We start from the raw sequence: 26,961 nt of genomic DNA, 5'->3' as shown, positions 1-26,961 counted from the left end.
CAATCCCATTGTTCCTCTTTATCAGATTGCTTTAGCCATGTTGTGCTATAATCATTAAACTGCCCAACTGTCTTTTGACCTTTTTAGATATTTGTTCCTCTCAATGTGAGATTATTTGCTGTTCTTTAGCCTTTCCTGTGAAGCTCAAATGGTGTTTATTTTGTGGCTTTGGCTAAGAATTTCTCCTTTCCCCCTCTCACTGCCCAATTAAACATGACCCATTATCCTAATGAGATCATATTTCTATGACCGCATGATACCAATCCTCAGCTCCTGCTCTGACTTTGTCTCCTCTTTTGGGCTGACTTAAGGTGCCGCTTTCACAGTTTGAGGCAGAACTTTGGGACAAACGTTTCTAGGGCCCGGTCAACAGAATGAGCAATGTAGCCATTCTGACTAAGAGCTTGGGAAAGGGTTTGGGGGGGGGGGCTTCTTGGAGATTCAACCCTAAAAAGTCACTTTTCCAGGTTATGAGGAAGGGAAGGCTACCCCATTTTGAAATAAATGAGATGACACATTATAGTCTAAAAATGGACAAGACTCTGAAGTCTGTGGGTTGAAACTGTCCAACTGCATCATGGAATATTAATTTTAAAAGTCCAGAATAAGTTATTATAGTATACTGTTCATCCCAACTAACTGGGCAGCTTCTTTGAGAGTAGGCTTACTTACAAGAAACTTCACAGCTTACCATGCTTAACAAAGACTAACAAAGCTACAAGGGAGAATGAAAACTTAGTGGGGTGGATGTCTGCATACATGCACTGAGAGATAGAGAACAACCAATACTGAGGTGTTTATCATACTGAGGTTTTTGCAGCTCTGATCCGAAGCCACTGCGGGTCCAACGATGCAAATTCATGTGATAACGTGATGTATTACCACATGTGATTGTTTTCTATGGGGGTCATTCCACAGTGAATCTAAAGTGACTCCTCATTTTGGTTAATTCGGTAACAAGTGAATTCACAAAACTTACTTCTAAGCTTACTTCGATTTCACTCCGAATTGGTCTGGTGTGGAATGCAACTTTGCTTTCCACCCAAAGTCCTGATACACCCAAGGTCCCACATTTCCCATGATGCTGCGCTGCAGTTTTGCCCCATTTGCTTCCGGTGCTCCTTCAAGAATGAATGTTTGGATGTAGCTGACAGATGAAGGGAATGAATCAGGAGGCTGGGGGGAGAGATGGGAGCAACGGAAGGGGCTATTGGAGGCTGGGGGGAGCAACAAACTCCAACTTCCAGAATTCCATAGCACTGAGCCAGGACAGTTAAAGTGGAGTCAAAACGGATTATTTCCCCAGTGCAGATGCAACCTAAGAGAAGGCAGCTGTTACAAAGGGAAGGAGAGTGGGTTGGATTCAGGGAGGTGGTATTTTAGGGAGCATGGAGAATAAGAGAAACCAGATTATTTCTGCACTACTCCAAAATGGGTCTCCTTCAGATCCAAAGGATTTATTTCCAAGTAAACCTGCAGCTTCTACACTGATTATTTTCCAGTGAAAGAAATTTTTAATAATAACAACAACAACAATAATAATATTTCCTTAATAATAATAATTTATTATTTTATAATAAAAATAGTAATAATTTATTTAATAATAATAATAATAATAATAATAATAACAATAACAAGAAGAAGAAGAAGTTATTAGTTTGCTGTGGCACCAGAGCTCTCTGGCAGAGAAGGCTCAATGTCTCACAACACTACATTTACCAGAATTCCATAGCACTGAGCCAGGACAGTTTGCTGGAAGCAGGTGGGGGGATGTAGGGAAATCTGACAGGGAGGACCCAGGACTCATTCTTAGGAAGCAAGGGAGCATGGAGGAAAATTTGACAGAGAGGACCCAGGACACATTCTAGAGTAAATCGAGTAAAAAATAAAAGAGAAGAGAAGAAGAAACGTGAAGCTGTCATTCACGTGAGGCTAGCATTCACATGAAACAGGAACCAGGAAGAGGAGGATGTCCCAGGTACTCTTCTTCCATCCCTCCCAGGGCACATTCTTAGGAAGCAAGGGGGCATGGAGGTAAATCTGACAGAGAAGACCCAGGAGCATGGAGGGAAATCTGAATCCAAAGCCCATAGAAACGGCTGCTGGTTAGGATGAAAAAACGGACTCCAAAGCCCATAGAAAGAGTGCTGGATGTTTCAGGGAGGAATGGAGGACTGTCAAGGAGGACACATTTGGATCATGCTGGGAGGGTTGGGGGGCTGGCAAGGATGGCACATTCGGATGTTTCAGGGGGAATAAAATAGAAAGGAAGAGGGAAAGTGAAGCTGTCATTCACGTGAGGCTAGCATTCATGTGAAACTGGAACTAGGAAGTGGCCCCCTTCTTCACCCCGGAAGTGCAAAGTGCAAGGGTGCCGATTCAAATAGTTGAATCCGCATGGTATGTATCAGTGTATTAATACAGTGTGCACTCACTTCGCTTTGACCCTGTAATTACCACAATTTCGTTCTTCATGTGTGATAGTTCATCATGTTAATTGCCTTGGATTCGAAGTGACACTGCTACGGAAGCGCTTCGGTTTAGAGTTCCAGTCTCACGTGCGATAAATACCTGAGTGGCTGCTAGGCATGTGGAAAGTTTAAAAAGCAAGGAGAGAGAGAGAGAGAGAGAACTGCACCAGTATTATAGGACCCCTAATGTATTTTGGGAATATTTCTTTATCAAGGGAAATTCTTTCATTTCAAAATTATCACTCAGAACTTTGTTCTTTCCAGCTCACTCAAGGAAGCAACTCTTGTCTAGTTTTCTGGGGTTCCCTTTGTTGTTGTAATAAACAAAAGTTTATGCCACAGACAATATATTTTAACTAAGGATTTAACACACAGGTTTGAGGGAGATTAATGTCATTTTAAAGAATGATCAAGCTTTTCTGAACAAGGTAATCAAACTCCCACTGGAGCTTCGAACTATTATTGATTTAGTAGGATGAGATATTGGCATTGCAGATCTCAGTCTAGTTTGTTTCTGTCTGTCAGATGTGGGTTGATCAGCAGTATCTTCCACAGTGTGCCAGGGAATTGGTACCATATTTGTGCCATATTATTATCATAGTTCCTGTGAAACTCATCATGGACTAGCATCTGGTGGTTCATGGACTGGACTATCATTTTGAGTAGCACTGATCTAAGCAGACTCTATGGCTGCCTGTATTTTCCAGAATGAGGATGTGGAAAAAAACCTACACTTAGGCAGGACAGCTCCTGCAAAACAAATCCCACTGAATTTGGTGAGGGGTGTGTGTGTGTGTGTGTGTGTGTGTGTGTGTGTGTGTGCGCGTGCACATGCATGAATACCTTCAAGTTACCTGTCAACTTATGGTGACCTCGTTATTTTTTCATAGAGTTTTCATAGAGAATACTCCAGAGCAGTGGCATCACTAGGAGGGATGTGGTGGTGCGGACCGCAATGGGTAACACTCCAGATCAAGATGTCACTAGGTGGAATGGTATGCCTAGCAGAGCTGCTGCTGTCTTTTGAGTCCCACACGACCATAGTCATGTGGGACTTGGAAGGCCGACGGGCTGCTGAAGGCCAAGTTTGCCCGCACCTTGCTGTATGTACCATTCCACACCATTCTACTCACAGGTAGAATGGCAACATGGCAGTGAGGTGGGGGGGTGCCCTTTTGGGCTCAGCCCTGGAAGCCCTGCCTCCACACTGGGTGACACCCCATACAGGCACGCCACTAACTCAAAGGTGGTTTTGCTGGTTTCTTCCTCTCAAATACTAGTTGGCAGTCTCCCTTAGAAGTACTAACCAGGACTGACCCCCTTAGTTTAGCTTAGCTTTCAGGATCAGATGGTTCTGAGGCATGTTTCTAAATAAAACTGGAATGAAACCATTTTTTTCCCTTAGAGGACATAAAATGTGGAAAAAATTGCAGCTTGAAAACTGATACTGTGCAGTTGTAAAAATGGGAGAGAAACCAGACATATTAAGGGTTCATTAAGCAGTTAAATGGTAGTGTTTATTAAGCTATCATGGTGAAAACAGGAGAATCCCAATTTGGAGAGGCACCAGTTTTAGCAGTATAAAGTCGATGAGGCATCAGAAATGGGCTCTTGTGCTCATGTGTCCCTGAGTTGGGATTTACACTGGTACATGAGCCATTGCATTGTCCTGTTAGTTGATGAACGAAGGCAGATTAAGAAAAGAATTGTTGCTTTATAATAAGAGAAGAGCCACTGATTCCTGTGGATAAGCTGAAACAGTACACGGTGTAAGCAAGGCTCTAAGTATAGTTTATGTTTGTTTGGCTTTTTTAAAGAGGGGGTAAATTGGTGTGGTTGGAGTAATCTGCTAAAAAGCCTAGAGTGAAAATTAATAAATTTAGAAAATACCTATCTGTAATCTAAGATCATATTTAGTCTTTTATATCTGAAAACAAATTACTTAATTGTTTCTTAAAAACTGGCTCTGAAACACCATGATAAAAGCATGGCTTACCTGCAAAGAAAAAGTAATATGGTGTGAGGTGTTTAATTAAAACATTCTTTACTTGCTGTTCTTTCTATAGAGAAGATCACAAACAGAAAGCAAGTAACTGACATGCAGAAACTAGCAAGTGACTATGGTTGCTCAAAATGCCCATATCTCATTTATTCTTCTCTTTATATGTCTAGAAAATTTCTGTTCAGACAACATAATAAATCCTCATTTTTTTAATATTACAGGGTGAATTGACCATTCTTCTAAAACCAATATCGGACAAGATCCATGAAATCCAGATGTTCAGAGAGAGAAACCGCGGAAGTAATATGTTTAATCATCTGTCTGCTGTCAGTGAAAGCATTCCAGCTCTTGGATGGATAGCAGTTGTGAGTTCTCAGTTTTAGATAATGGACTTTGAAAAATGTTTCTGACATGCTATGCAAAGGTTGTGCAGGCTTTTGCTTTCCTGCTCATCCACCTCCATGTTTTAAAATATTTGGGTTGGATCCAGAATGAATAGGGCTGATGGAAGCTGACTTGGCCACACCATCCTCTCCACAGCAGCTCTTCCCAGCCACTCAAACCATTTCACTAAGGGTCAAGGACCCTGCTGAAATAAGCTTGAGTATACTTCACAAGATATCCTTGAAAAATAGACCTCTGCTTCATTTTTGAGACTTTCTTCTTCTTCTGTCCTCTTTGCCATAGCTACCCCATTCACTAGGGTCTTTCAGTCCTCAATGGAAAAGGCAGCAGAAAAAGTTTTTTGTTTTTTGCATAAAATAAGATGCTTCTGTCGGCTCCTTTGTGTGCATTTAACTTTGAATCTGACCCTTCATGTCTGTATTGAAATATATGGAGATGATTTTTGCCTTATGTTTTCATACCTTCATTTTCTCTCCACCTGATGATACTATATTTTTCTTCAGTCTCCTAAACCAGGGCCTTATGTCAAGGAGATGAATGATGCTGCTACCTTTTATACTAACAGGGTGTTAAAAGACTACAAACACAGGTATGTTACTTTCTCCACCAACTATTTGTTACTTTTCTCATATGACATACAGTATTGGATTAGTTTAACTGAGTTCTAAAGTGAGGACGAAGAACCATTTTTACCTCATCCATGCTGGGGACAGGGACATAATCAGTCACATCAAAGCTTGAAAAATGACCATGTTGTCTGGGGGATCCTAGGAATTGTAGTCCAAAAAGTAACTTTCCTAACTTCTGATCAACACAGAAACTATCTGTTCACACACCCTTCTTTCTCTCTCTCTTCTCTCCTGCATAGGCTAATTGCTAAGTGGAGGGTGTGATGGAGGACATGGTTAGCATACAGGGAAGTTTATGCTTTTTTTCAAGCCTGTATGCTGTGGGAAGAAGCAAAGCTGAAGATGGAGGGCTGTGGGCTAGTTCCCCATCCTGATCTGAAGAATATTGTTTTATTTTAAATTCACTACAAAAAGTGTATCTTGAATGTGCTGTACAATACAGTCATTTTGTTTTTCCAAATTTTGCATCCTAGCTACACTCTCTTAGCAGATATTTTGTATTTAAAAGTGAATTTTCTGATCTTGACTACCTTTTTACAAAGATTCACCTGATAAAGTGTTAAAACAGATGGAATAAGATAATGATTAATTAGATATTAAAACATTAAACAAGTGCATGCCTAATGCACAGAATAACAAATAAATACACACATTGGAGTTGGTGTAATAACTATTGTCTTATGCATTGATTTCAGTACGAAAGATTAAAGCCCATCTTAATTCTGTCATATTAATCAATCTGTTTACCTTTAGGAACATAATCTAACTAGTTAAGCACCATCTGACCAGTGACACCACTCAGTACGATTTCTTATTTCTTATTTTGTTCTTGCCTACATTCAAGAAGAAGTAATTACAAATCTTTTTGCCTGCTGGATTACTAGAATTTTTGCATATTTTTAAATGATTGTTCATGCCCAAGTCCTTTTTTGTACAAAAGACAGAGGGTTTTTTTCCCAAAAGGTTTGGAGGGTTTTGTATAAAACAATTTTTTTCACAAAACACTTTGTTTGCAAAGAAAGTCCCAAACTGCCAAAATCTCACAGCAGTCTACCATTTTCTTGGCAAGTTCTCATGGTGTGTCAAGGCACCTTATTTCATTAAGGATGGGGAAATTTGTGACTATTCTTTACATCCTACTCAGTACTAATGTCTATAATTATTGTAAACAAAATGTGACAAAATACCTTCAGTCATTAAAAAATGCAGATATTCTCAGTAAAATCTGAACTGTTTGCTATATTGTTGCCAACATATTTCTGCCTCAGTTTAACCTTTTAAACAGGAAACTGGGCCATTTTAAAATAGATTCACAAAGTATCACATACAATGTTACATACAATGGCCAGTGTATCCTTTGGTCAGCATGGTGTAGTGGTTTGAGTGTTGGACTATGACACTGGAAACCAGGGTACTAATCCCTGTTCAACCATGAAAACCCACTGGGCAAGTCACACTCTCTCAGCCTCAAAGGAAGGCAAAGGCAACCCTTCCTCTGAATGAATCTTGCCAAGAAAACCTTGTGATAGGGTCACCTTAGTACCACCATAAGTCAGAAATAACCTGAAGTCACACAACCACCACCATCACTATTTGGCCCTGAATGAAAGCAGCCGTCCACTCTTAGACTTCTGTAGGAGAGCAAGTATATAATTAGCAAGTTCCTTGCTATCTCCTGAATCACCTGTGCAAAGCCTTGCTTTATAAGATGAAAAGTTTGAAAAAGTTATTTTTTTAAAACTATAATTTGCAGGATCCCCCAGTTCCATTGCCATATATCCAAGCTGTGATGTGTATTATTAGATTGTTGTTGTTGTTAACTGCCCTCAAGTCATTCTCGACTCATGGCAACCCTGTGGATGAGACATTTCCAAGACCTCTCGTCATCCACTGCTCTGCTTAGTTTCTGTACATTCATACCCATGAGCTCCTTAATAGAGCCCATCCATCCAGCATGTGGCCTTCCTCTTTTTCCACTTCCCCCCACCTTTCCTAGCATTATTGTTTGTTCCAGTGAGTTGTGCCTTCTCATGATGTATCCGAAGTATGACAGCCTAAGTTTTATCATCTTGGCTTGCAGGGAGATTTCTGGCTTGATCTGTTCTAGGACCCATTTATTTGTCTTTTTGATTGTCCATGGCATCCTCAGCACTCTGCTCCAGCATCACATCTCAAATGAATTAATTTTCTTCCTATCTTGTTACATTAATTGAAGATTTCATACTTTGCAAAGAGTGATAAAGACCTTTTCTCCAATTGCTTGAGCTACTTACATTGCAGCAACACTGATATAACTTATTGGTGTCCTGTACCCACTAGCATAAAAGCAGAGAGGGGAAAACATGAGAAAAACACTGTCACTCTCATGAGTGACAAGCATGGAAAGAGCCATTTTACGCACAGTGATGAGCAGGCTCCAGTGAAATGCCTGTCTCCAGTTTAACTTGCTCTAATGGTATTACAGCCACTATCCAATAAAGTTCTATGCAACCATGCAGCCAGTGTTCAACCTCATTAACTGAAATGGCTATACTGTGTAGATAGAATAATCAAAGATGGCCAACAAATAAAGAACTGTGACCGATATGCACAGCATTAAAAATTAAGCTCCTAGATATATTTGCTAGTGAAGGCTGCAGTTGTCAAGCCAGTGATATTTAATGGCAAATGACTAATTGAATTGCCTTCTGCATTTATTTAAACTCCCAGCTGAGATAAATGGCAAAGCTTTGACTGATACTAATGAACAGGATGGGCTCTGAAACAGTAAATGTATGTACAAATATTTTCTGCTCTGTTATAGTGATCTGCGTCATGTTGATTGGGTGAAGTCATTTTTGAATATATGGACAGAACTTCAAGCATACATTAAAGAATATCATACTACTGGTCTCACCTGGAGTAAAATTGTAAGTGCTTTATTTCTTCCTTTTCCATTGTGAGAAAAGTCAAATAATACCAAAATAATTTGTATGATTCAATGTTTTTCTTGATCTTTAAGACTGACTAATTGAGGATACTGTTATAGAGAAATTTCACATTAGAATAAAGAATATCTTAGTACTACTGTACTTCCATTATAGCCATCCCTCAGTTAACAAAGATGCTGACATAGGAAAGTATCACATTAGCTTCGCTTCCAGGACAGACCCAGTATGTAACTTTCTTAAGGCAGATCATATTGCATTCACCCATCGCTGGGCAGTATGCAGCCCGTACGCAACCCAGGCTTCTCCGGCCTTTTCCCGCATCTTTTCAAGAACGGAAAAATCCTGTTCTTGAAAAGCTGTGAGAAAAGCTCGTGTAGCATACGAGCCATATACTGCCCGGCGATGGATAAATGCGATAAGATCTGCCTTATGAAAGTTATATCCTGGGTCTATCCCAGCAGTGAAGCTAACGCAATAATCTCCAAAGTAGCTCCTGTTTGCAGTCTTTTTATTCCTACACAGACCCCCTTTCTTTCTTGTCTTCTGTCTAGCTGAAAGTTTTTTAAACAATGCAATGAAGCTTAAGTTGGGAAAGAATGGCATTCTGCATTAGTCAGTCCTACTGTAACTATGTGTCTGCCTACAACAGGCAAGGTAAACAGCAGCTGTGTCCAGCTGCTTTATTGAGCACGTGCAAATGGCTAAACAGAGATAAAAGGGGAAAGCAGATGAAAGAATAGAAATCATCCCTGGATGCATTTTGAAAGATGATTTCAGGTGGTCTCTAGAAGATTCAAGATACTTTTGTTTAAATACACAAGGCTTACCTGACCTTGTTGTTTCATTAGACAAAGACCTGAAACATGTTGAATTGCTTTTCTTTTTTTGAGGTGTAGGAAATCATCTCTGTTCTTTCCATGCTATTTTTGTCTCTAGTACTAGATTTTCTATTAAAAATATAATTCCCAAGAACACAATTACTATCTGAGGTACAGTGCGCCCTTGTTTTACCATAGGGATCCATTCCGGACTCCCCCACGTTAAGCAAATTCCGTGCATGCTCGAGCCCCATTTAAATGAATGGGGCTGGTGCACTTGGCGGCACGGTGGTGCTCCCCTTCCTCTCCATATGGCTTTCAGTGTATGCTGAAAGCCGCGTATGAAGTGGGCACACTGTATACCTGTAGTGATCTATTAGCAAATGAATTTTACATACTAGGTTTCCATCAGTACAAAGATAAACGATGCAGAGTATCAGCATTTCATACTCATTATAGCTCTCCATGGACTCCTTTAGAATGCAAATATATGTACCACTTAGTGTTGTTCTCCACTAGAAAAATAAAAAGAAGAAGAGAGAGCCTTTCAAAGTACAGTGCTCCCTCGGGTTACGAAATTAATTCGTTCCGCCGCCGCTTTCGTAACCCGAAAAGCCTTCGCAAGCTGAAAACCCATAGGCGCTAATGGGGAAAAGCCGCGATTTCGTGTGAAATAGCGCCGAAAAGCACCAAAAAATTTTTCGTAACCCGAAAAAACCTTCGTAACCCGGAACAATTATTTCCTATGGGATTTTTTCGTATCCCGGAAATTTCGTAACGTGGGTATTTCGTATCCCGGGGTACCACTGTAATTAGAAGGCCAAACAAGTAAGTGAATATGAGGGATGAGAAGAATGGCAGAGTGCCATTTGCATTGTCATGCGCATCACATATAACTCATCCCCACACTATCCACTGCAGCAACTTTGCAAAGTCTTGTGTAGATCTATTCAACCCCACAGTAGTGGCATGGTTCTGTTATTTGGCCCAGAAATAGTGAAGAATTGTAAAAAAAAGGTATTTCTCAGATAAACAACAATGTTGTAACCACAAACACCTCTCAGACAAGTGACTCAGGCTGCTGCCACATTGCAGAAATAAAGCAGTTTGACAGAACTTTAACTTCCATGGCACCATGCTATGGGATTCTGGGATTTATAGTTTATAGCACTGGAGCACTTTGACAGGGAATGCTAAATATCTCACAAAAATATTAGTCCCAGAATTCCATCTCATTGAATCATGGCAGTTAAAATGGTGCCAAACTGCTTTATTTCTACAGTATGGCTACTGTAAAACTTAAAACTCACAGGTTTTGGAAGAATAATGGTTTGCAAGATGTAAGGAAAGTTACAGGAAATGGTAGATTGAAAATATTTCAAGAGTTCAAATCCAGCAGTGTGGTAGAGTCTTCTTTGCTGCTTCATCCAGATTCTCCGTTATCTTTTTGTATTCTATATGGGATTACTGTTTATCATTTTGCAAGAAGCAATTGTCTATAGATTGTAAGAGGTGTCGAGTGTTTTATTTTACTGGTAGTTACACATCTTTATAACTTATCCCCAGAACTTAAGACTTCTGTCAGACCTAGGAAAGGTTACTTTTTTTTAATACCACAACTGCCTGAAGTTCCCCAGCCAGCATGGTCAGTGGCTAAGCGAATTATGGCTGTTATATTTTAAAAAGTATCCCTCCCACCCCCAGCTGCCTACTTTCAGTCAGATAACTGCCAACAGACAATAATCTGGAATTAAAGCAACAATTTTTTAAAAATAGAAAATGTATCTTATTTCAGTCCATGGTTTAATAATTTTGACTCCACAATTATGAAGGAGCCAGCAGTTGAAAAGTTAGCATTTCCCTCTGTACTTACAGACATTGCCATGTCTGGTAAAATTAATCCAGCTGAGTCCAATCCACAGACCAAAAGAAGAAGAAGAAAAGAAAAAAGAAATGGTCTCACTAATCTAAATAGTGTAGCTAATGTAACCCTCACTGATGTGCAGACATCATGGTAAATCCTGAACAGGTGACAAACAGTACTATTTGCACCCACCCACCCTGAAATCAGCTAAAGACAAACAGTTCAGCTAAGAGACAAAAATGAATTAGATTTGGGGGGGGGGGGAGTATGCAGGCAGCCATCATCAGCTGCTTCACCTTGTAACTAGCATATCATTGTGGGGCAGGAATGTTTACAGACAGGTGGTCTAAATGTTGTAGTTAACAGAGGCAACACTAGTGTTCAGTTACAGAAGAAACACCTTAACAAAAGATCTGTGTCTCTGTGTCATAGTCCACCTGTTCGTTTAGGCTGTTACATGATATTCTGAGCTTTGCAGTCCTCATCTTTATACATATATATGTGTGTGTATGAATAAAACAATATATTGCTCTGTAATATATTAAGTGTGTAATTAGGATTATAAGAATTTGTAGTGCTAGTATCTTTTTTTATTAGGAGAAAACAAAATTCTCCTTTGAGATGCCCAATAATTGGCTGTCTTGGAGTGTGGGTAGATTATTGCTTAATGTATGTCACTATTCATACCACCTGTCTCCTTCATTTCATCATTCAAATGGCTTATGCACTACTTATGCACATGTGCACAAAATCTAGTTTCCTGACAGTAGTATGTGAAACTGATGTTGAAATTAGACTTTCACTCACCAGAATGATTATCTGGAAAGCCGTTATTGCAGGGCTTTTCTCCTGGAACTGTTTTAGAGTCTTTAAAAACCTAAAAAATCATAGATAAATGTTAGAATGTAATACAGTTGTCCCACATTTAGTTATAAATGGTGCAAAATCAACTGCAACAGCTTGTGAGATGGCAGGGTGTGCACTACATGTGCTGTAATGTTACTTTTATATTCTGTCTTTCCCCAATTAAGCTCATTGGTGAAGGTTACTCCCACTCTTTCCTTATAAATAAGCTTGCAAGGTAACATAGGCTCAGTGACTCACTCATAGACTCCATAGCTGACTATGGATGTGACTGCAGCTCTCCCCAGGCAAAGTCCGCATGACTGTCTGCTAATTGTTACAAATTGAATGTTGTGTTGTGTATATGTACACTATAATGGAATCTCTCTAGCAGCATAGCTACAGAGATGACATTCTTTTTTTCTTTTCTTAAAAAGACTCTAGGCATCCTATTTAGAAAATATCCAAAGTTATATCCAAAGTGAAAATGAATACGTCCTTTTCCCAAGATTCATTACGGTATATACTCATGTATTAAGTCTAGAAATTTAGGTCAAAAAATTGATCCAAAAACCTAAGTTGACCTATTATGAGTCAATGTAAGTACTGGAAGCACTGAACCCCTCTAGCCTCTTATCCATCTAGGCTTAAGAATGAGCACAAAGAGTTATGTCTGCTGGAATTTTCTAAGTTCTTTGACACTGTTTTGCTTTGCTTCATCCTTTAGATCCTTTGCTATATGTCCCTAAGTTTTACCCTTGACTTATCCACAGGTTATAGCAAAATCCATAATTTTGGCCCCAAAACTTGCCCTCGACTTATGCATGAGGTCGACTTATAAATGAGTATACAGTATACTGTATTTCCTTTCTTAAACAAGTTAAATCTCCCATTTATGGGGGAAATAGTGCTTTGTTTCTTGGTGTATACTCTGTGTGACTTTTTGTAAAACAGTGCAGTGGCAATTATGGGAACTTTAAACATAATAACAGCAACATATCTTTTTACATTCTGCCAGGAGAAGGGCCCACTGGAGGGCTCCTGCTCACTTAGTCTTTGAAGACCATTGCACTTGCAGTAGTAAGATAGAAACTGTCATATAGAATCTAAGCCCAAATATGACAGATATGAGTATATATTTAAAACATATATATTTTGCAATTCAACTTATGAATTTATGAGCAAATGCAACGCACTCTTTTAATGGTACCTAAATTAAACACTCATTTAGGTATGAAGTTTCCAACACATTGGAAAATAAAGGAGAATTTTGAATAGAATGTTATTCAGCAGGAATAGAAACCTGTCATGGCCATCTCTCTTGTTAAAAACAATAAAAAGGCCTTTTTTATTATGTCCATAGCAAAAGGAAAAACAAGGAAATGGTCGGACTGCTGAGTGGAGAAGATGGCAAAATGTTAACAGGGAGCAGAAAAAAGGCAGAACTACTCAGCAGTCTTCTCTGAAAAGGAGAAGAAAATGAGAAAAAAGGTCTTTAAACCATTCAGTTAAAACACTTAGGTGGGTTACAGACCGCCGAAATGCAGCGGTCTCCCGCTGCCGCCAGTTGCAGCGTTCGGGAGCCGCAGCGGCCAAACCGCGCGGGTCCCGGACACTCCAAGGAAGGAGCGCGGAAATCGCGCTCCTTCCTGGGTCCCAGAAAAGATGTTGCGAGGCGCTAGTCGCACACTCGCAGCATCACTTCCGGGGTGCCACGTGTGGGCGCAGAGCATCCATTACGTCAAAATGGCAGCGGCTGTGTGGAAAGGTCGCCACCATTTGTTACGGACTCTGTCCGTAACAGGGTAAGGGGCGTCCGAAAGAGACGCCTCTTTTTCAAAATGGGACGTCCTAAGGACGTCCCTTATGGCGGTCTGTAACCCGCCTTAGTATATTTTCTTTGCCTTCTGATTAAGGGAGCCCACAAACTCTCAGGTTCCAACAGCAACTACAGCCCTCAAAGTCTTCCATCTTTAGTTGTATCTCTTGTGTGATTGTGAATAGATTGTTAATGATCTTTTGATTCATTTGGCTTCATTTGCACTGTGGGTGATGTCAAAGACTTTTCTCCACGAGGGCTGAGATAGAGGTTTCAAATGGTTCAATGCAAGCCACCATTCTGACTTTAAAGCTTCATAGTGTTGTTGTAATTGACTTGACATTTCTTTCAAGAGATCTGATTGTGCAGATTTCCACCTATCATTTTGAATCTGCTTTGCCAGCATTCTTAGGCTGCCTTCTCTGTCCTTCATTCCAAAATTGGTAATTAAGTCCTGGTCTTGTCCCCCTTCATTGGTTTGCTTAATGGAACTTTAGAGCTGCAGGTGTTATTTGCTTAGCTTCCTGAAGGGCTGAGCAGATGGAGAGGAAAAACTGTGTCACACCTGGGGTTTCTTGAATCAGGAGGAACCTCTGCTGTCTGCTCCACCCACTCATAAGGTGGGCCGAACACCCACAGGCAGTATATACCATACAACATCAAGTCATGCTGCTCTGTTATTTTTTCACCTCCCCTCAATGCATGCACATCATCACACAAACACACCACCTGTAACTTCCAATTATCTCCTTCATCCCACCCAGCTTCCATTCCATTGGATGCCCCATGTGATCAGCCACCCAGCCACATGAGCGATACGCTGCTCATACAATGCATCAGTACACCCAGTGACACATTGGGAAAGCCTAATCATGGAGGACCCCCATACATGTCCCCTTTGCCCCCTTCACCCCATGGCCCCCAGTTGGACTGTCTAGGCTAGCCTGAAGAAGAAGAACCCTCCCTCCGGTCCATCTGCCTTGGTCCAGGCCTCTGAGGGAGAGAAGAACCACTGGACCTCATCCCCTTTCCCTCCACCATTCCCTTCTCCTTTTGTGTCATGTCTTTTAGATTGTAAGCCTGAGCTATTATCCCCTTTGTTGTAAACCGCTCAGATTCCCAGTGATTGGGTGGAATATAAATAAATCCTATTATTATTATTATTATTATTATTATTATTATTAGTTTGTTTATGTTTTTATTACATTCATTACATATTGGCGACCTGTCATGTTTGTCATAATTTCACTTCATGGGGTGTGTGATGGATCAGTGGTGTGAAGGGTCAGCGGTGCAGCTGGCAACTCGTATGCCTGTATGCTTGACAAAAGGAAAAAACGTATGGTGAGCAATGGTGCCTGTGGCTCCAGACCACTTCTGTAAGCCACCTGGGCCTTCCCGCATTATCACACTCATCTCATGCTGTTTATGTGCACTTTCTATGTTAGAGTGCAGCAAATGGACATTATTTTGCTCTGTTTTTTCACCCTGGAGCTTTGTCCAGGTTTCCTCTTGTTTCCAGCTTATGTGTTGTATGAACAGGTAGGACTTAAATCGGGTTGAAGCCACTTCTTTTTGCCAGTGTGGAGAACCCCTGAGTGTAGCTTTTATTAATGATTTGCTTTCCTTTAGGGTCAGAACTCTGGAGGTAAGCAGCCATCAACATCAGGTGATGTCAACCCCCTCAAAAAATCAAAGTTAAAAACAGTAAAAACAATATATAATATAAAGGAATGCCAATCACATCAATCACTAGCAATTGCATGATGCGCTCCTGTACTTCAAGACTTTCTACTATACCACTGCTACTCACAACTCCCACATACAAGTGTGAGAGAGAGTTACTGGTCACACACCTTCCAAATTGACTTCTCCTTTCACTTATAATTTGATATGCTGTGGAAGGAGGCAAAAGCACTTAAGAGCTTTCTTTTGTGAATCATGCAGACATGGAAAATGTGTTCAGCCTCATTCCAGGTGATCAAAGTTCCATCCTCATTTTCAGGTCATCAACATTGTATTTAGTATCAATTAAGTAATTCTAAAGCTAAATGAATCTCTTTTCTACATTAACACTTACGTGAAAATTTATGAGGAAAATGAGAGATGCATCATTAAAATACAGTGAGTTTCATTTCACTTTATTACTTGTTTTTACATTAGTTTATCAGCTTTAATCCTGTTTATATATTTAATGAAATGAATTAATCACAAAAGTTTTCATGGTTAGCAACCAATGGATCTTATTTACAATTAAGAGGAACCACCAACCAGATACATTGGCAGAAATACTTGCATGCATTATTTGACTTAACTATATGGTATAATGGGCAGTAATGAAAGAGCAGCTGTTCCTAAGGAAGGCAGCTGACAGAAATCTAGAAGACAGATGCCATAAACATTTGTGATAGTTAAATAGCTTTTTATAAAGATATATTGTTTGAAACATTTGCTCATACTTAATCTAAAGAATTCTTTACAGTAGCAAACACCTGCTAGATTAAGAAAAGGTGAACTTTCAGGAACCTATGTATTTGGGTTGTTGTTTTTTAGCAGAAGTTGTATGCTGGAGATGGTGCATTCACACACATGTTGTTGCAGCCTTCTTATACAGTGGTCAAATAAACTCGCTTTTTGGGGTAAAATTGAGAACAAACATCCACAAAACTGTGAAACCATATCAGAATCTCAGATTGGCTTTACTTAGAATTGATATCAGAGCCTAGCTATAAATTAATGTTTATTTTCCCCCCTTCACTTTTTTCCCCTCTGTATGCCATTTCGTGGTGCTTTTCTTTGTGGGAAGGTTTTCAGAGCAGAAAAACAATCCTTAACTCACTAGGGAGATAGTTGCAATCCCATAGGCGGGCGAACAATGCCGAGGTACCATTCTTCTGGTGCATGGAGTGGAGGTTCTCCCAAGGCCAAGTGATTTGGGCGATTCTCACAGGTCCAAGTGATTCTGGAAAAGGATTGGAAAGCCAGTCAATCAGAGATCTGGTTGGCTGAAGGGCCCTGGGCTGGTCAGCCTTGGCACATAAAAAGAGGATGTGCAGCAGATAGTCGAGTTCTAGCTACACATTATCTAGAGAATTTCTTATTCGTAGGGCCAATTGGAAGACCTGCTCCATACTTTTAATCACATGGCTAGGAAGCTTAGGGTTCTTTTAGTTCATGACAAGATTGAGGGGCCCAGTAGTCAGTTGATTTCCATGTGCATATTTATAGGACAGTCAAAAGCTCCATGTTTCTTTGGGATTGATGGGACAGACTGCCTTATTCCCAGTAAGCCAGTATTCTTTTTTTTTTTAAACTAAATCCTTGTTTGTTGTTGCATCCAAATGCTCCCAGAGATCCAAAACACAGTGCAGAAATAATCCAGTTTGAGACTGCTTTATCTGCCCTGGCTCAGTGCTAGGGAATCCTGGAAATTGTAGGCATCAGAGCTCTGACAGAAAAGGCTAAATATGATAGCTCTGTTTAGGTGTTTGAAGGGGTGTCATACTGAGGATAGAGTAAGCTTGTTTTCTGCTGCTCCAGAGAATAGGACTGGGAACAATGGATTGAAACTACAGAAAAAGAGATTCCACCTAAACATTAGGAGGAACTTCGTGACACTAAAAGCCATTTGACAGTGGAAGACACTCCCTCAGAGAGTGGTGGAGTCTCCTTCTTTAGAGATCTTTAAACAGACGCTGGATGGCCATCTGTCTGGGGTGCTTTGATTGTGTGTTCCTGCATGGCAGGGGTTGGACTGGATGGCCCTTGCATTCTCTTCCAACTCTGTGATTCCATGTCTCGCAAAACTACAATTTCCAGAATTCCTAGCATTGAGTCAGGGCAGTTAAAGTCATCTCAAACTGGATTATTTCTGCACGGTGTTTTGGACCAGAGTTCCAACTCTAAACTGCTTACTTTCACAAACATTTACAACAATTATTTCTTTTCTGATTTTGAATGCTTAATAAATCTCTGTGTTTATCTACTAACCATACCTGCCACAATGAAACCTTGTAATCTGTTTCTTGGCCATTACAATTTACATAGAACTATTTTCCTTTTTTTACTTGACATTCCCACTGCATCTGTCTTCTTACTACAGATCTAGGAACAGAGGTCCTCAGATTTTAATCTACATAAAGTAATACACCAGTGACATAGTACTTGGTAGAAATTCCTTAAATAAAGGAAATGAACATATTTATGACTGCATATCTTTTGCTTCTCTTTCAGGGGCCTATTGCATCAGCATCTGGGCCAACTACCCTGGCAAGCAACCAGGGCTCTCCTCCGCCACCCCCGCCCCCTCCGCCACCGCCAGGACCTCCTCCTGTCTTTGACACAGAAAATGCAAAAGATGATGCAACTGCAACTCGCTCAGCCTTATTTGCCCAGCTGAACCAGGGAGAAAAAATTACCAAAGGTATAAAGAAAACAACAAATTTAATGGTCTTCTGAAAAATCCTTTTCAACAAGTCTCCTCTGCAAAGTATCTGTTGTATATACTCCACTATAAGTAGACCTCATGTATAAGTTGAGGGCAGGTTTGGGGGCCAAAATAATGGATTTTGATTTGACCCATGGATAAGTTGAGGGTAACATTTAGGAGCATGTAACAAAGGATCTAAAGCAAAGGGAAACAATTCCAAAGAACTTATAAATTTCCAGCAGACATAACTGTTTGTGTTCACACTAAAGGCTGGATGGATGAAAGAGTAGATGGGGAATCAATGCTTCCAGGACAGATTATACTCTTGCATTTCTCCATAGGATGGTTCTTTTTTATATAATAATTAAATCGCAGTACTAACACTAACCCGTGGATAAGTCAACTCAGGTTTTTTTGGATCAATTTTTTGACAAAAATTTCTAGACATATACATGAGTATATACAGTACTTTTATTAACCCCTATAAGCCAATGTGTTTAATGTGGAAACCACACAGTGAAAGCATACATGTCTGTTCAGATATAAGTCCCACTGAGTTTGATAGGACTTACTCCTAAGTAGGTGTGGGTAGAACTGCAGGCTGAGATGGTAATTTGAGAAGTATTAACAGCCCGATGTGAGATACACTACAATGCAATTACCAAGGTATATGAATACTTCTGGACATCTGTGAAGAATATTTTATTTGGGCAGGGGATGCTTTCTATTGTTGGCCTCATCTTTTTCTTAATTTAGTATTCTGACTCCCCTGTCATTGTGTGTCTAAGAATAAAAAGGAGGAAAACTTAGGTAACTTGATATACTCAGTTAAGTACACTGATTACAACTGTGTGTGTATGTGTATTCAGGTTGTCTGTCTAGTTGCAGCAACCCCATAGGGTTTTCTCAGGCAAAGAATTACTCAGGGTGGTTTTGCCAGTTACTTCCCCTGAAATTTAGCCTTCAGTACCTAGTATTCATTGTTGGTCTCATCCTATCCTAGTACGTACCAGGGCTGACCTGCTTAGCTTCCAGGATCAGACAGGATCTGGTCTGTTAGGGTATTCAGGTCTCTGAATAAAACTACACCCCTAATTTACTAATTTGATGCTTCTGCCAACCCCTATCCCCCCCACCTCTGTGGACAATCACACCTCAACACATCAAAGCACAGCTGAGAAGAGGAATACCATACTGCCCCATAAGTGTGCCACAACCATTTACGCAGAAGATCAGTCACAGCCATCTCTCTGCCAGGATCTGCAATGCCAGTGTCTTGTTTCTCTGACAGCCACAGCTTTGAAATAATTTGTTTAAATTTATTCATTTACTTTTTGTTCATTAACTTCTTCAGTGACATTAAAATCTGTTATTTTAATCATTAAACACCAAGAATATTATTTTTGAGTAACAATATTTCATTTTACTTCAATACTGGACATTTTTATTTTATATTTTTACCTAGACAATAAGGAGAATCAATAATAATACAACTGGAAACAATGAACAGCTATAAATTATAAAGGAAATAAAACTTTAAGGAAGCTAATACAAATCTTATTAATACCTTCCCTTATGAATAAATGTACTTATTATAGCAATAGCTAGTTGGATAATGGAGATAAATTGCTGGCTATTTTAGTAATTTTAATAAATTTTTAAATTAGCAATTTGACCAGTCAGTTATGAATTAATTTACAAAATTTTATAAAATACTTGTAACAATTTATGAATAATTAATTGCTTATTTAGCAATTTAACATTAATGCTAAGGTGTTCTTTTGCATTATGAACATTAACTGTATTTCAGTGTTAAGTCCCCACTCTTATATTAATTCTGCAAATTCCTTGCTAATTCTGCCATCTTTTCTCTGCTGTAGTATTTGTACACTTATTTATCTCAAGTATGATGCATACATATACTTCTTATGCATCAAGCATTTTGTGGAAAGGAATATATATGTAAATAAAAAGGGTTAGCTTTCAAGTTAAAAATCCAGGCAACATCATATGTAAAAGAAGAAGTTGCCAAAGAGACTGAGGACTTCATACAGAGTATAATATGACATATATATCAAAGGGTGCCTAGAAAAAAGGAAGCATACAGTTAGGAAAAAGCAAGACTTTTTTGGTTGAGGAGTACAATCCTTGCAACCTGTATTGCCAGTCAGCTGATTTGGGAATCTCATTTAGGGCTGCTCCTTACATTTTCATGAAAGGTACAACTCACAAGAGCCAGTGTGATGTAGTGTTTTGAGCATAGGACTCCAGGAGTCCAGTATTCAAATCCCTGCTCAGCCATGGAAACCCACTGGGTGACCTTAGGCAATTCACTTGCTCTGAGCCTCAGAGGAGGGCAGTGACAAACCTCCTCTGAACAAAACCTGCAAAGAAAACCCCATAATAGAGTGTCCATGTCAGAAATTACTTGAAGGCACACAACAACAATGACAAAGAACTCTACAGTTTTAATCAAGCTTTAAAACATTGAAATAAACAAAACAAAGCTTTTCTATAGAGGGTAGAATCCAGTATTGTGCCTTTTACGGGCATGGAGCCCTGGTGGCGCAGTGGTTAAATGCCTGTACTGCAGCCATTCACTCAAAACCACAAGGTTGCGAGTTCAAGACCAGCAAAAGGGCCCAAGCTCGACTCAGGCTTGCATCCTTCCGAGGTCGCTAAAATGAGTACCCAGACTGTTGGGGGCAAATTAGCTTACTTGCTAATTAGCTTACTTGCTGTTCACCGCTATGATCTCTGGAATAGCGGTATATAAATAAAACAAATTATTATTATTATTATTATTATTATTATTATTATTATTATTATTACCAGTGTTATGCCAATGTAAATTCTTTAAGGGTGTTATGTAAGGAGAAATCTAGTACTTCATTGTGCAGTCTAATGAGATTGTGGCATGCCAGGCAGTGGCTGGGGGTGGGACCAGGGCACTATCTAGCTATTGGTGTGCAACCAGGAAAGCAGAGCAACTTTTGCCCTCCTGGATGTCCAGTAAGTACACTTGCTTTTTTCCAGTTGTGCAACTGGGTGTCTTCCCAGTCATTAACTGATGGTTATGCAGCCAAGGAAAGGAGAAGCCTAGAGAGCTTTACATTCCACCAGAGCAGCTATAAAATCTTGGCCATAATGTTGTATTGCATAAGAACTTCTACTGACTCAACACAGCAAGAATTCAGGCATTGTACCAAACAGTTTGGTCATGCTAATGTGTGTAAGTGCAGAAAGCTGATTTTTTTAAAAAATGCTTTTTGTTTTTCTAGGGCTTCGCCATGTCTCTGATGACCAGAAGACCCATAAAAATCCTAGTCTACGTGCTCAAGGACCCCCAGTTCGATCTCCTACAAAAAGCCATTTTTCAGGCCCAGCAACTTCCAAGCCACCTCCTCAGCAGACCCACTGTCCTGTGTTAGAACTTGAAGGAAAGAAGTGGAGAGTGGTAAGTGTTGTTCACCTGTAAGTAAGCTGGAAAATAGCACATTGGTGACACTTCCCTGGAAAAAATAGATTCTACAGTAGGTGTAGTTATATGCTTTATGAAGCAGCACATTGATATGTTTCAGCATAAGGACAAAAACAGTCCTTAAATTCTTAGTAGTGTAATACTTTTCCACCCTTGAGTAAATGCCATTAGAGGGTAATGCAACTATGTTACCGCACTTGTTCAGGACACATATCTCTAAACATGTTGGCAAAGTGCATCAGAAAATACAGTTTGCTGTTTGTTTTGTGCCTTCAGGTCACCTCTGACTTATGGTGACCTTTCGTGGCAAGATTTATTCAGAGAAAAATTGCCTTTCACCTAGGCCAAAGTCATCCAGTGGGTTCTGTGGCTGAGCAGGGATTCACAAACTCTTGTCTCCCAAAGTCCTAGTCCAACACTCACACCACTACAATCATCATGGCCCTCAGGAAGTGTACTTTTCTGAAATGCTTGGAGGATTTTAGCTCAGATTGTGGACTAACGGAAAATTCTTCCCACTGTGACTTTGGGTCTCTTCTTCCAAAGATCACTCTGATGTCAGTCAGTGGGAGCCTGGTCCTGTTTGCACATTTACTAAAATACAAAAAGCCTACATAGAGTAATTACTTCTAGGTAAAGGAGTATGTAGATCAGAGCTTTCCTAGAAAATAAGGTGTATTTTTAATGAAATAGTATAACAAACAGCAATAAAGTGGTTAACCATGTGGATTTTCAAAGAAAGCATGGAAGGCAATTGTAGGAGTGATTTGGTTCCACTGCTGCATAGTGTAGTTTTGGCTTCTTATATGAATAGAGATTAGGGATAGTTGCAGGTGGACTGAAAATGCAGGTGGTAGGAGAATAGAATAGAGAAGAGGGGTTATTACCTGTTCATCTGTAGGTTCTGAATGGCTGTGTCTGAATCCAAGAATGGCTGTGTCTGAATGATGAACCCAGGATGCCAGACATGCCAGCTTCCAAGACTGAGGAACACTAATCAGGGGAAGAAAGTTCGGGAAGGGAAAAAGCACAGGTCAGAAAGGCTGAAGGATCAAGAGAAATAACAGATGGAGTGCCTAGGGAATTATAGACCTAAGTGTTCCCAGTTATAGCAAAAGAGAGACCTTTCCCATAGGATTGATTGGCCAGAATATATAGTGGTTTTTTGTTTTGTGTGTGTGTGTGTGTAATTTTTAGAGTAGAATAATTATCCCATAGGGGGATAAGTATTTCTTGTATAGAACCATTTATTTCCATGTTGGCTGGGCTTCTGGGACTTGTCCAGATAATAACTTTTCAGGTAATAACTTGAACTACTAATTTTGTTTATGGTTAGGGAGAAAAATCAGTATACAGTTGTCACCCACTCTGATCTTCAAGATCAAGCCTATAATAGATCATTTATCCAGGCAAAATGGAGACTTTGTAATAATATACTGAAGTTCACATGGTGTTCTGAAAAAGCAACAAATAATTAATTGTGAAGTCGAAGGCTTTGATGGCCGGCATCCATGGTTTTTTGTGGGTTTTTCGGGCTATGTGGCCATGTTCTAGAAAATTTTCTTCCTGATGTTTCGCCAGTGTCTGTGGCTGGCATCTTCATCACAGATGCTGGCAAAACGTCAGGAAGAAAATTTTCTAGAACATGGCCACATAGCCTGAAAAACCCACAAAAAACAAATAATTAATTACTTTATTATGATTGTTTTTCCATTGGTGGAAGCCTAAATACCATAAAGGAACCAGATTCTGACTGATCTTGAGTTAAGTAGGGTCAGACCTGGTTCTAGGATGGAAGACCATCAAAAAAATACCATGTGCTGTAGGCTATATATTTCAGAGAATGAAACTGGCAAAACCACCTCTGAATATTTCTTGCCTAAGAAAATGCTATGAATTGATTATGGTTGCCATAAGCTGACAGGCAATGTGAAGGAGCACACACATATATATTTTCACTGGTAGGGAAGAGAAAACGTGTTCATGAGTCTTTCCAAAAGAAACCGAGGGACAAATAATGTGGTTGGCTTTGGATATTATACAGCTTGATGGGTAGAGGAGGCATCAGTGGCTGTTGTAAAAAAGCCTTGGGCCAGTCTGAATTCTCAAACACTCTGATGGAACTTAGTATGAAAAAGAAAGAAAAGAAATAAGAAAATAATTTGGAGTCTGTAACTGTAAGTTAGATTACTGTTAGATTTTTTAAATTGATTTTTGTGCAACCTTCTTCCCTCCCCTGCAGCAGATAGTGACTAACAGTGCAAATGCTGAAAACTAATATATGGTGTGTTCTCTCTAAATATAGGAATACCAGGAAGACAAGAATGACCTTTTAATTGCTGACACTGAACTCAAGCAAGTAGCTTATATTTTCAAATGCAACAAATCTACATTGCAGATGAAAGGAAAAATTAATTCCATTACAGTTGGTAAGTGTACTTCTTGCTAGGATGAAAATAAAAGGTTGCAGTCCTATGCACACTTACCTAGAATAGGCCTGTTGATCACTGTCAGATTTACTTCCAAATTAATGTGAATTTGACTGCAACTGGACAGTGTCATTCCATGGACTGTTTCCAGGGAGTAGATGTCATGGTGCTGTGCTGCCTGATGCGGCAACCACAGCAGCGAGGTACTCACCCTGAGGTCAGAAGAAGGCACCCAGCATCAATCACATGTCTAGGTGCCTCATTCTCACCTCAGAGCAAGTGATTTACTGCAGCAATGGCTGTGCCAGGCAGTATAGTCAGCCCTCATCTCCACGAGGGATCTGTTCTGGACCCCCCCACCCCCCCAATACCAAAATCCACAGATGCTTGAGTCCGCGTTGTCCCCAACAGCAGGATGGCCATGCAGCTGTGCCGCCATTAGGAACTTCAGTGGTGGCATAGGCACGTGGCCATGCTGCCATTAGGGAGAGCCCCTCTTTTTTCCAGTAGCAGCATGTGCACACAGCTGTGCCACCATTAGGAACAATGGGACTTGTCTCTAATGGCAGTATGACTGTGTGCATGCGCCACCACTGAGGACGAGGGCTGTCTAATGGTGGCACGGCCATGTGCACACACCGCCACTGGGGACAGTGTGGGCTTGCCATCTGTGGATGGATGATACCCAGCATCAAAAGGCAGGACTACAGATCTTCTGGGAAGATCTAGAGTAAAAAGTAATTTATTTTAATCTATTACAAGGGTGTTGCACCCTGGGTTCAGTAATGAACTGCCCAGATGTCATCTGGACTGTTTGCACCAGAACTGTGGTTTCAGCCATGTGTCATTCAGACTGCCTACCGAGAGCATGGGAGAGGACAATTTGACTCACACTTAGCAAAGTGTGTCCCACTACAACAGGCAAGGTAAACAGCAACTGCCTCTAGAGTCCGTTCTGAGTATGCATGAGCAGCAAAACAGAGAGAAAGAGAAAGAGCAGATAATCCTTCCTCACTGCATGTTTTAAAAGCATAGTTTGGCCACAAATGAAAATCATTTAAAAAAATGGAGGCTGGTAAAAGAAAAAAGTCAGCCCAGGATGCATTTTGGAAGAAGCTTTCAAGTGATCTCTACAACATTAAGCATGTATGCAGGGCTTTAAAAACACTGATACATATTGAATTGCTCTTCTTTTTTGCCGTGGTGGAACCTCCCCCTGTTCTTTCCATATTATTTTGGCCTCTGGTGCCAAATTAAAGTAATGCCTAGGAATACTTCCACTTTGTTAACTGATGTATAGCTGTAACATATACAGGTATAAGTGAAAATACAGCCATTTGCATTTGTAGTAGTATGTATCTTTTCCTGGCTCTGAGGAACTAACAAAAAGCAGGAAACAGTTTTCCCCAAAAAACCCAAAACAGAATAACTAAGCTAAGTTGAGTAAGGAACCAACTAGGAAATGTCAAATTTCTTGGCTGTCATTTAAGTAATGACTTAACTAATAATTTAATTCTGGAATTAAGTCAATGTTGCAGTTCTAATGTAAGTCAAACAGTTAAGTTAAACAATTAATTAAGCTGCCATTTTGTTTTTAAAAAATTACAATTGATTTTAATTAGTTTCTATTATTGGGCCTTCTTCTGACTAAACATGGATGAAATGTCTCTACAAATATTTTACAGATGATGTGAGAAAAGCACATCCGTACTTTTTATATAGACAAGAATATTTTCTTGTTTTGGCAATGCATATAATCATATATGGCAAATAGTTCTACAAATTGTATAACAGTTTTATTTGTTGTCTTTTCCCCCAGATAACTGCAAAAAGTTTGGCCTTGTATTTGACAATGTTGTGGGTATTGTTGAAGTGATAAACTCCAATGATATTCAGATACAGGTAAACACACTTTCATTATACAGGGAAGGGGTGTTTAAATTGGGGAAACTGTGAAAAGGAACTGGAGGCTTCTCTGCTCCATAGGGACTTTTTAAGTGTTAAAAATTATTTGTAATTATTTAAAATTATTTAAAAATTCCCCATATTATAGAATGTTCTCAGTATTAGGGCCCACTTTCTTTCTTCCTTCTGAAGATTGGCTCAGATAATCATGTAGAGAGAAGTCTCTGAAATAATTCTGTTGTTTTAGGTATTAGGAAAAGTGCCAACCATTTCAATTAACAAGACTGAAGGCTGCCATATATACCTCAGCGAAGAATCATTAGACTGTGAGATTGTGAGTGCTAAGTCTTCTGAAATGAACATCCTTATCCCGCAGGATGGTGATTACGTAAGTGAGGCATTTTAAAGTTGTTTGGTACAAATTGCTGAAATATACACTAAATAATGTCACTAATGAAATAATAGATCTCCAGAGGAATTGAACCTTCAGTCATTAAAGTATATTCAGGTTATTAATTTATTTATTTAAAGAATGTATTAAGTTCATCATCTGACTCTACCATAGCAGTATGGAATAACATGAAAACACAACAGTAAAACACAACACATTAAATTGAAGAGAATCAAAGGTTTAATACTGAGTTGTGTGTGTGTATATATAAATAATCTCAAATGGCTGAAAAAAATGTCATTGTAAAGAAAAAGATCATCATATGACATCTACTTACATCTCTCCTTACAATCTAAATCAAAGAAGACATTTGGTCACTGGCTGTAAATGTTTTTTGTTAGTGAAGGAAGCAAAATGAAGATTAATCTAGACATCACAGTTACCTTGCTCAATCAAAACACAAATCAAGGAATAGGCATTAATTTCAGTGGTGGCCATACCATAGGTGCAATGGGTACAATATACCAAGGCTCACCAACTCATAA

The 26,961-nt window shown here is 39.6% G+C and overlaps 1 protein-coding gene across 1 annotated transcript in view; it reads left to right on the top strand.

Annotated features, from left to right (window-relative positions):
• CAP2 (cyclase associated actin cytoskeleton regulatory protein 2) overlaps positions 1 to 26,961 on the top strand; it is a 68,111-nt gene that overhangs the window by 37,850 nt on the left and 3,300 nt on the right. Inside the window, exons 5-12 of the mRNA XM_042465311.1 lie at positions 4,695 to 4,838; positions 5,382 to 5,467; positions 8,311 to 8,416; positions 18,015 to 18,204; positions 21,492 to 21,667; positions 23,997 to 24,120; positions 25,940 to 26,022; positions 26,273 to 26,413. Of these exons, the coding sequence (XP_042321245.1) occupies positions 4,695 to 4,838; positions 5,382 to 5,467; positions 8,311 to 8,416; positions 18,015 to 18,204; positions 21,492 to 21,667; positions 23,997 to 24,120; positions 25,940 to 26,022; positions 26,273 to 26,413 (1,050 nt within the window). The remainder of the gene's footprint in view (positions 1 to 4,694; positions 4,839 to 5,381; positions 5,468 to 8,310; positions 8,417 to 18,014; positions 18,205 to 21,491; positions 21,668 to 23,996; positions 24,121 to 25,939; positions 26,023 to 26,272; positions 26,414 to 26,961) is intronic.

This window comes from Sceloporus undulatus, chromosome 4, assembly GCF_019175285.1.
Source record: "Sceloporus undulatus isolate JIND9_A2432 ecotype Alabama chromosome 4, SceUnd_v1.1, whole genome shotgun sequence".
Classification (NCBI taxonomy): Eukaryota; Metazoa; Chordata; class Lepidosauria; order Squamata; family Phrynosomatidae; genus Sceloporus; species Sceloporus undulatus.
Note: the sequence above shows the minus strand (reverse complement) of the source record. Positions and strands in the feature narration are given on the sequence as shown.